Genomic DNA, 10,767 nt, shown 5'->3' on the forward strand with positions numbered 1-10,767 from the left:
CCTTCCTCTTCCAGGACAGCTCCAGGCTGGCCCTAATCCTGGCTCAACCCAGCTCATCCTTTCCCTGAGCTCTTGGGAGCAGCAGCTCCTCCAGTCCTACTCCTGAGATCCTCTCCAAACCCATGAGCTGTGAATTTTGTCAGCTGTCAATGCTGCTCTAGCTCGTTTTCCACAAGTTCTTTTTGGCAAAGTCTCAACTGCCACTCTGAAAAGGGACCCAAAATACAGCTCTGGGGACAGACATCCATTTTTTCCTTCAATCCACCTCTCCTTGTTAGCTGGGAAAGAGCCAGTAGGACCAAACATACAGGTCAGTTCCTTTTTCTTTGAAGAAAAAAAGTTTTTCGCAGCTCTTTAACTCTCATTTCTTACATGGCACTCAGTGAGCCAATCAAAGAGCTCCTATTCCATGGGATTTTTGGAAAGATCCCAATTTACAACCTGCTGCTAGGACACTGCTGAGCCTTGATGCCACAGCTGGAATCTGTGATTTTACCTCTCCTTAAAAGCTCAGGACTCTTCCAAAGATGAGCTGAGGAAGCAAAGGGTGAAGGAGCCCCAACAAAGTCAACAGATCCAGATAATCCAAAAGAAATTAAAACCACTAAGATTTTGTAGGGCAGGTTTATTTTTCCAAAATGGGTATTCCATAATCCTGATTTCCCCCAAAATGTATTCAGCAGCAGGAAAATGCTGGTGCAGTTGGGCAGCACATTAAATGTAGAGCTGGAGTTGGAACTACTGTCTTTTCCTGAGGCCTGCAGCATCATCCAACATCGAATGGGAATCTCAGGAGGATTAGCAAGGCCAAGTGCTTTGGGGCAACCCCTGATATCAATCCAGGCTGGATACTGGGAAAAAAAAATATCCCTGTGAGGGCAGGCCCTGGCACAGGGTGCCCAGAGCAGCTGTGGCTGCCCCTGGATCCCTGGAAGTGTCCAAAGCCAGGCTGGACTTTGGGGCTTGGAGCAGCCTGGGACAGTGGAAGGTGTGGCAGGGTGGGACTGGATGGGCTTTAGGGTCCCTTCCCATCCAAACCACTCCAGAATTCTGGGATTTAATGACTGTCAGTTGGCCCCTGGCTCAGGCTCTTCCCAAATGAAATGACTGAAAACTGTAGCAAGTGTTTTCCTGCTCTGGGTAAAGCTTTAAAGTATTTATTCTGGTAAGGCTCTCATTCTTTTGGGCTGGAGAGTTGCTGCTTTCCTCTTACATTTGTTTTGTTTTTTAATTGTCTTGACTTGATCAAGTCCTCACTGTAAGAAAGTTCCCCTCACGGTCACAAAGCAGCAACACCATAAATTCTATAGGCAGGGTAGATTTCAAATCATCCAAAAAAGAAGCGGGTTTGCCCTTCACCCTGGGCAGATGGGTTTCTCTGGGAGGATCCTGAGGTTGAGCAATGTCAGGAAACTTACAGGCAGAGCAGGGCTCAGCTCAGCATCCTGGAGCCATGGCTGGGAAATCCTGGGCTCCGAGGAGGCTTTTCCCAAGCCTGTTGTGGTAACCTTGTGGTAACGGGTAGGAAAACTCAGGAGAGCAGGGGAGCTGGAGGAAATCCCCAGCAAAAAGCAGCGGGTGCAGCACTTCCCTGGCTTGCTGGGGATTCTCTGGGATGCCCATGGCTGCGGGATGAAGAGGGAATGAACATCCCCTTCTTGTCGCTCTTCCCCCCGCAGGTCGCGTCTCCCACGGACACAAGCAACTTCGACAGCTTCCCAGAGGACAGTGACGAGCCACCCCCTGACGACAACTCAGGATGGGACATAGATTTTTAATGTTATTTCTCTTACCTGCTTCTGCCTTGCTGAGGACAGCTTTTCCTGGGACGTGGCTGCCAGCGGAACGGGAAGACCGGAATTGGGGAGGATTCGTGCTCGGGGTCACCATGATGCCTTGACTGATGCTGCTCCAGTAACTCCAGTGGCATTAGGACTTCTTGCTTAGTGACAATAGTGCTCTCCATGTTTTCTGTTGGAACGTGACCTGGCGTGGGCACGGTGGTCCTGACACAGAGCCTTTCTCCGGCACAGAGCTCCTCTTCTGTCGCCACAGAGGTCCTGGCACACTCTTGATTAGCAGAGTGAGAGATCCGTAGAGTAAGAGGCACTTAATTCCAGCTGCTTTTTTCCGTAGGATCAGTAGTAACTTATGAAGTGCTGCAGCGACTCCAGTGCAGGATTTGGGCTATTCCCACCCTCCGAGCTCGGCAGGGCAGCGCCAGAGCCCAGGAGGAGCGCGGGAAAAGCACTCCTGTCAAAGCAAGTGGGGAATGTGTCCTGTTCCTTTCCTAGCACTATTCCCAACGAGACTGAATGTTCCCTTTCCTCTTTCTTTTGGAAACATTTTGGCTCAGCCTGGTCAAACAAAAGCACAACTGCTGCAGATGCTGTCAAGGCAGAGTTGGGTGGCTTCCCTCACGTGGCAGCACCACCTGGGCTTCAGTTCTCCTTTCCCTTGGTGCCAACACATGCATGGAAAGAGAAAATCATGGAATGAATCCATTGTACATCTATTGATCCAGTTCACATCTATTGATCCATTTCACAGCGCTCCAGTCACGGTCCTGAACAAAGCAACAGCAGCCCACCAGTCTGATTAGGGATAAAATTAAGGATAACTTGGACCTATTTAGGCCCAAAGGGAAAAACATGAGACCTGTGATGTCCTTTTGAGATGCTACATCCATCCCTCACCTGGGAAGAAACCTGTCCCTGACCCATCCTGTCAGGAATATGTAGCAGAGGCTCCGTTCTCCCTTTTGGTGATTCCATGTCTCCATGCCTGCATCTCATTAAAACAGAAATCCTGGGCCAGTCTGCTGGCTCTGATGGAACGTTGCCAGTAATCCTGATGCCTCTCCAGGCTGAGGAGCTCCACAGGAGAGTCAGTGGGATTCAATGGGAAATGGATGGTGGAAGATCCCTGTGAGGTCTCCAGCGTGCCGGGTCCACGTGATTGTGTTTAACGCAAGGATGGCCAAATCCATGTGGAAAAAAGAACTGGGGAAAACAATCTTATCAGGATATGCTTTTCCCTCACTTTTACTGTTTTTCCTTTGCTTGAGTTCCCTCCTCTGGTTTATAGGATGCAGCAGAGGAATCCTGTCCTGGGTGCCCATTTGTTCCATACACACAGGACTAAAAGTTTATCCCATTATCCAACAGGAAACATCAGCTTTTGGTCTCTCTGGGAGACCTTGCCCCAAAAAATCACAGAATCATGGAATGATGGAATGGTTTGGGTTGGAAGGGACCTTAAAGGTCCTCTCAATCCAGCCCCTGCCGTGGGTGAGCGGGTGCTGCCTCCTTTGATCTCAGCTGCCAGGAGCTGACCAGGGGAAGATCAAGTCTTGCTGACAAGGACTTTTCCCACATATTATATGGAAAAGTTCCATTTGAACAGCAAAAAAATTCCTTCCCTGGTGCTAAGTCCCGACTCTTTTGCGTGTGTTTCATTAAAGTATGCAACCAAAAGGGCGTGCTGACAGCGTGGGCCGTGTCTGCAGTTTAACATGAGCTGGGTGGCGTGACACCTTTGGAACCAGCCAGCGGCTCTGGAATTCCCTCTGTTCTCCAAAGGGCCACAGCCACTTCTGCTGTTCTTTAACCATTAAAACTTCATTTGCCTTCAAAATCACAGGGAAAAGGCAGCACCTGCTGGCTTCTCCACCTTTCTCCAAGGGATGGACAGCGCTGAGAGCCAAGGCTGAGCATGAGGGCTAAAACATTCACCAGGCATCTTAAACAGGCCTAACAGCCAAATGCTTCCCTCACATCCCCCTGGATTTGCACTCCAGGGGAAAGCTTTCTGTAGGAGTTTGTCCCAGGATGGTGGCACCTGATGCAGTCGGCAGGCGAGGAGGAGAAAGCACCACAAGGATTTGGGGATCGGCCTGAAAACGTGACAGGAAGGAGAGTCTAGAATGGGCTCTAGAGGAGTTTGGTTTCTTTTTCCTGTCCCTTTCTTCCTGGTGCCAGGCATGGGAATTGACGCCTGCAGTGTGCACTGTGCTGAATCTGAGTTTATTTTGATGTCAGACTCCTCACTCGACTTCCATGGCTTCTCCTGAGCATTAACACTTTGCATATGTATATGATAAGCCTTCAGTTATAATAATATATTTAAGTTGCTTTATATATATCTCTATATATCCACAACAAGGGATTGCCTCTGTGTTTCCACCTCCTGTCCTTATTTCTTTGTCTCCTTTCCTGATCTATGGGACGGCAGCGTTTTTAGGGAAGGGGGAATCGCCTCCCATGTTCCCAGAGGGGGCTTTGATTGGTGTTGTGGCTTCTCCTCTGGAGCTGCATTGCCCACAGCAAACTCTTCTTCAACAACAGGACCACGAGCAGATATTTCTGTAAATAGGTATTTTCGTGTCGATGTTTTGTGGGTCACACAGAACTTTGGTTTTTTTCCAGATCCATGGCATTATTCCTTCATTTCCTTATTTGTAATGTAATGTTTTGAGGTCGAGGTAGACTTGAATTAATGTCATGTTTGTCAGTATGATTAAACTTCCTGTCAGCTGTCCTGTTCACCCACCTGTCCCATAGTTCTAGAACGTCACTGGCTATCTGGCATTGTTGCAAGTGCCTTAAATCCATGGCATCTTATTAAAAAAAAAAAAAAAAAGAAGACAAATTTGGTGTTATGCTGCATGACAGAGACAAACACACCTCAAACTGTCGTCCTTTCTTAGCTTGCTGCGTTTTACAGTTCTTTCTGCTACCGATTTCTAAGCCTTTATTATCTGATCTTGATGAATTACAGAAATGATGACGTCGTTCTCTGATTTCTGTTCAATGTACCAGAGCTGTGTATCTGTTAATGAGATACAGAGTCATTTCTGTGAAATGTATAAATGTGATGTGCGGGTCAAATTAATCTCTGACATCCTAGCAGTCCGTAGACAGGTATTCCTGTTTTGCTAAGCTCTGCAGATCCCACCCATCCATGCTGTCCCACACATCCCCCCCAACTTGGGAATCTCCCACCTGGGAAAAATCCACCCCGCCGGCGTTTTTCCGACCTAAAACCCCGGTGCAAAGACGAGGCTCATTTGCACCGCTCCACCAAACAGGATCTGTTCTTTCCCCTGCCCCGTTCCCTGCATCCACGGGGACGAGCCCTGGAAGCTCCTCCGCGCCTCCCCAGCCCTGACACCGAGACTTGGGCGCTTTTAGGGCTTTCTCCGAAAAAGGGGAAATTCCCATTTGGAGTTGCCCCTCCTCCCGAGTCCAGATTTACGCTGGTTTTACCCCAGCCCTTTGTTTTGTTCTCTGATTTTCTCTCCTTCCATGGCCGAGGTTTCGTTTGTCGGGCAGATGTCAGTCACGCCCCGGCCATCGGCCGCTTGCACTCTTTGGATGTTGACTGAGGAACTTTGGGTTTGTTTTTTTCTTTCATAAAACTTCCATGGCTTTTGTTTCGCTCTGTACTCCCCCTGCAGCTGTTATTGCCGAGTGCCTGTTGTATACTTTATAGAGTTGAAATAAAAATAATTACTTTTGAACGGCTGTCAGTGGGTTTCTTCCAAAGCAGGATTCCGGAGATCTTGTGGATGGTGGTGAAATGTGGGGTTACAGGGGTTCTGCTCCCAGAACTGGTTGTCCAGAGCAGCTGTGGCTGCCCCTGGATCCCTGGCAGTGTCCAAGGCCAGGCTGGACGTGGCTTGGCGCACCCTGGGATAGTGGAAGGTGTCCTGCCCATGGCAGGGGTGGCCCTGTGTGGGCTCAAAGGTCCCTTCCAACTCAACATCGTTCTGTGATTTGATGATGACACAGAGGTGAGCAAAAGCTGGGGCGAAGGAGCAACCAAACATCCTCTCACGGGGGAAACGAATGTGGTAAAGCAGCCCAAGGAGGAGCTGGGAATCGTCACCAATCATTTTGCGGGATGCAGCAATCGCAGGTCGAAGTTAATAACGCAATAAAACCCCCAGGGTGACGTGGCCCTCACCTGAAACTGCCGGGGGAACACCGAGATTTCGGGGCGAGGCGTGGCGCTCATTATTCCGGGCTAAAAATAGGGAAGGCAGGAGGGGCGGGCCGGGCTGTGCCGGGGATGTCTCCCGGCCGTGACCCGGCCGTGACTCAGCCGCTGCTGACGGCACCTGCCCGCCGTGCTCCCGAAACCTTCCCAGGCGATGATTAGCCCGTCTCGAGCCGTTCGGGGCTGGAGCAGCCGATAGTGGATACCGGGGCAGAGATACCGGGGCGGGGGGGCGTTATTGGCAGGAATTGCGGCGTCCGCAATCCCCCACCCCGGGGATTTTGGGGGCGCTGGGGCGCTGTTCCGGCTCTTCGCGTTCTCACTGAAACCAAGCTGAGGAAAGAGAGAAACCAGCCGGGTTAATTAACGGGGTTAAGTTAATTACCGGGGAAGGGCAGTGGGCCGCGATGGCGCGGAAGGGCCGCCAGGGGGCGGACCGGAGCTGCGCTGCCCCGGCGGGGGAGGAGAATGGGGGAACGGGAACGGGATAGGGGAAAAGGGATAGGGGAATGGGAATGGGATAGGGGAAAAGGGATAGGGGAAACGGGATAGGGGAATGGGAATGGGGAAATGGGAACGGGATAGGGGAATGGGAACGGGATAGGGGAAAAGGGATAGGGGAAACGGGATAGGGGAATGGGAACGGGATAGGGGGAAAAGGGATAGGGGAAACGGGATAGGGGAATGGGAATGGGGAAATGGGAACGGGATAGGGGAATGGGAACGGGATAGGGGAAGAGGGATAGGGGAAACGGGATAGGGGAAATGGGAACGGGATAGTGGAAATGGGAATGGGATAGGGGAACGGGAATGGGATAGGGGAACGGGAACGGGAAAGGGAACGGGGAAATGGGAACGGGAACGGGGAAATGGGAACGGGAACGGGAAATGGGAATGGGATAGGGGAACGGGGAATGGGATAGGGGAACGGGAACGGGAACGGGAGGAAATGGGAACGGGAACGGGGAAATGGGAACGGGAACGGGGAAATGGGAACGGGATAGGGGAAATGGGAACGGGATAGTGGAAATGGGAATGGGATAGGGGAACGGGAACGGGAACAGGATAGGGGAATGGGAACAGGATAGGGGAATGGGAACGGGATAGGGGAATGGGAACGGGATAGGGGAACGGGATAGGGGAATGGGATAGGGGAAATGGGAACGGGATAGGGGAATGGGATAGGGAATGGAAACGGGAACGGGATAGGCAGAATGGGAATGGGATAGGGATAGGGGAAATGGGAATGGGATAGGGGAATGGGAATGGGTTAGGGAAATGGGAATGGGATAGGGGAATGTGAATGGGAACGGGATAGGGAAATGGGAATGGGAATGGGATAAGGGAATGTGAATGGGAACGGGATAGGGGAAATGGGAATGGGATAGGGGAAATGGGAACGGGGTAGGGGAATGGGAACGGGATAGGGGAATGGAAACGGGTTAGGGGAAATGGGAATGGGAACGGGATAGGGGAATGGGAACAGGATAGGTGGAATGGGAATGGGATAGGGTAATGGGGACGGGATAGGGGGAATCGGGGAAATGGGGTGAACTGGGGGAATGGGGAGGGAATGGGGAGGGAATGGGGGAGAATGGGGGAATGGGGGTCGTAGGGGGAATGGAGGGAATGGGGGGGAATGAGGGAATGCGGGGAAGGGAGGGGAATGGGGGGGATGGGGAGGGAATAGAAAGGGAATGGGGGCGATTGGGAAAGGAGTGTGTGTGGGGGGGGACGCCTTTGATCTCCCCGCATCAAAGGGCCCGGAGCTCCCCCGGCCCCGGCGCTGCCCCCCCGCCCCGGCTGGGGTCAGGGGAGCAGGGGGAGGACAGGGCGAGTGCCGTCGCGTGTCCCCCCCGTGTCCCCGCACACCGCCCGGCGCGGGGGGATGCGCAGCAGCCCCGCTCCTTTCCTGCGAGCCTGCGCTGGCGCCAGGAAGGACGCGGGGGAGGCGGCGGGGGGAGACTTAGAGGAGACCAAAGGACCGACTCTTGCATCGGGAGAGGGCGGGGGGGGGGGGGGCTCTCCGCACCCACAGCGGCTCCCACCCACTTTGGGGGGGCTGCACTAGGGGGAGCGTCCCCCCTTCCCTCTTCCCGGTCCCCTCCGTCGGGCGCGCCCGGCTGGAGACGGCGGCGGCGTCGCGGAGTGCGGAGCATCTGGGGGCGGGGGGGGTCTGCCCTGGCCCTTGCGAAACCCCTCCCGACCAATGTGGGAGCCCTCGGGGCGGGGTGGGGGCGGTTTTGGGGGCTCGGGGGCACGGCCCCCCCCCCCCAGCCCCGGGAACGCTTTGAAATCCCAGCCGGCGGGCCCCCCGCCCCGAGGGGCGGGCAGGAGGCAGCCCCGGGGGTATAAAGGCGGCGGAGGAGCGCAGGAGCCGCCGCTCCCGGCTCGGCGCCGCTGCTCGGGGACACCGCGGGCGCGGGAGGGCACGGCAGGCACCAGGATGCGGGGGCTGGTGGCGCTGCTGGCGGCGCTGAGCTGCGCGGCCCCGGCGGGGCGGGCGGCGGCTCCCGGGGGTGCCCTCAGCTCGAACGCCATCAAGGGACCCCCCCCGGGAGGGGCGGCGGAGGCCAGCGCCGCCCCCGCACCCCCCTTCGACGGCAGCAACAAGGCACCGCCGGCCGCCACCCGGCAGGTAGGGGAGAGCATGGATGGAGCGGCGGGACACCGGGAATGGAGGGGGACACAGCGGGGATGGAGGGGGACACAGCGGGGATGGAGGGGGACACAGCGGGGATGGAGGGGGACACACAGCGGGGATGGAGGGGGACACAGCGGGGATGGAGGGGGACACCGGGGATGGAGGGGGACACAGCGGGAATGGAGGGGGACACAGCGGGGATGGAGGGACACGCACGGGGGATAGAGGGGGACACAGCGGGGATGGAGGGACACACACCGGGGATGGAGGGGGACACAGCGGGGATGGAGTTGAGTGACGCATGAAGGGAGGGACGTCGGGGATGAGGACGCACACACCGGGCATGGAGGAGAGGACGGCCCGGGTGGCGGGGACACAGACACATCGGATGGAGTGAGGGACACCTCGGGGATGGAGGGGACACCGGGGAAGGGGAGACGTCCCGGGGTGCAGGCAGGAAGGGACACACGGGAGATGGATGGAGCAGACGCGCCGGGATGGAGGGGGAGCATAGGGCGGATGGAGGCGGGGGACACCCGGGGATGGCAGCGGCTGATTCCCCCGCCTCCTTTGTGCCCCCCAGCCTTTCCCGTGCGCCGAGGACGAGGACTGCGGCCCCGAGGAGTTCTGCGGGGGGGCGGCCCGAGGCGGGGGGGCCCCGCTGTGCCTCGGCTGCCGGCGGCGCCGCAAGCGCTGCCTGCGCGATGCCATGTGCTGCCCCGGCATGACTTGCAGCAACGGTGAGAGCCGGGCGCGCCCGGGGCTGGGGGCCGCGGGAGGGGCCGGGGTCCCACGCGTGGCTGACAGCCGCCCCACTGCCCCCGCAGGTCTCTGCACGCCCCTGGAGCCGCCGCACGGAGCGGCCGAGCTGGAGGAGACGGGCACTGAGGCGCTGCCCCGACGGACGCCCGCTCCCGCCTGGCTCCCCACTGCCAAAGGTGAGGAGTCCCGGCTGCTGTCATCCCGCTGTCCCTCCTGGGGCTGCCATCCTGCCCTGCTGTCCCCCGGGATCTGTCCGGGATGCCCATCCTGCACCTTTGTTACCCGTGGGATCAGTCCGGGATGCCCATCCTGCTCCCCCATCTCCCATGGGGGTCGCTGCGGGATGATTCCCTTTCCCTGCTGTCCCTGTGGGGCCGCTCCGGGATGATTCCCTTTCCCTCCTGTCCCTGTGGGGCCGCTCCGGGATGATTCCCTTTCCCTCCTGTCCCTGTGGGGCCGCTCCGGGATGATTCCCTTTCCCTCCTGTCCCTGTGGGGTCGCTCCGGGATGCCTCCCTTTCCCTGCTGTCCCTGTGGGGCCGCTCCGGGATGCCGCCCCAGCCCCGCTGACGGCAGGAGATAAACCCGGGATGCCCAGCCTGCCCTGCGGTGGGGTGGTTCGAGATGCCCACTGTGGGATTGATCAGTCCGGGATGCCCCCCCCCCCCCCCCCAGCCCCAGTGTCCCCAGCGTCCCCAGTGTCCCCCCGCCCCGCTGAGCGTCCCCGCGCTGTCCCCGGCAGGAGAGGAGGGCGACTTCTGCCTGCGCTCGTCGGACTGCGCGGCCGGGCTGTGCTGCGCCCGCCACTTCTGGTCCAAGATCTGCAAGCCGGTGCTGCGGGAGGGGCAGGTGTGCACCCGGCACCGCCGGAAAGGCGCCCACGGCCTGGAGATCTTCCAGCGCTGCCAGTGCGCCGAGGGGCTGGCGTGCCGCCTGCAGCGGGAGCACGGCCCCGCCGACGCGTCCCGCCTGCACACCTGCCAGCGGCACTGAGCCGCGCACGGACGCGCCGCGGGACAGACGGACGCGACAGGCTCCGGCCCCGCCGGAGCGAAGGTTGTTTCTCAAGGGAACTACTCCTACAGCGACTTCTTGCAGTACGTTACTGTGTTGTGAATACTCGAGCTGGCACTTAGCTGTACATAACGCCGGGACTTCCGATGACTTTTTTTTTTTTTTTTTAACGAGCGATTTCGCGTTCCTCCGAGGGCGCTGCCCGGCGCCCTTCAAGCCGTGACCGTGACTTTGTACACACTGGGTTCTTCATCCCGGCTCGAAGGGATGCCGCCGTCTGCGTGCGAGCGAATAAAACTCTAAATCCACCCCGCGCTGCCTCCGCGTCCCTCCGTGCCCGTGTGGGGC

At 57.2% G+C, this 10,767-nt stretch overlaps 2 protein-coding genes across 7 annotated transcripts in view; both read left to right on the forward strand.

Annotated features, from left to right (window-relative positions):
- Positions 1-5,525, forward strand: part of PRKG1 (protein kinase cGMP-dependent 1) — a 375,433-nt gene extending 369,908 nt beyond the window's left edge. For all 6 annotated transcript variants that reach the window (XM_040070860.2, XM_040070863.2, XM_040070862.2 and 3 more), the window contains one exon: positions 1,680-5,525. In XM_040070860.2, coding sequence (XP_039926794.1) covers positions 1,680-1,778 — 99 coding nt within the window. In that variant the 3' untranslated portion in view covers positions 1,779-5,525. The remainder of the gene's footprint in view (positions 1-1,679) is intronic.
- Positions 5,526-8,446: 2,921 nt separating this feature from the next.
- Positions 8,447-10,398, forward strand: DKK1 (dickkopf WNT signaling pathway inhibitor 1). The gene is made up of 4 exons (XM_040071908.1): positions 8,447-8,638; positions 9,228-9,384; positions 9,472-9,582; positions 10,148-10,398. The coding sequence occupies exons 1-4, from the start codon at positions 8,447-8,449 to the stop codon at positions 10,396-10,398; spliced, it is 711 nt and encodes a 236-aa protein (XP_039927842.1).
- The last annotated feature ends 369 nt before the right edge of the window (positions 10,399-10,767 follow it).

The sequence above is a fragment of the Hirundo rustica genome, chromosome 8 (assembly GCF_015227805.2).
Source record: "Hirundo rustica isolate bHirRus1 chromosome 8, bHirRus1.pri.v3, whole genome shotgun sequence".
NCBI lineage: Eukaryota > Metazoa > Chordata > Aves > Passeriformes > Hirundinidae > Hirundo > Hirundo rustica.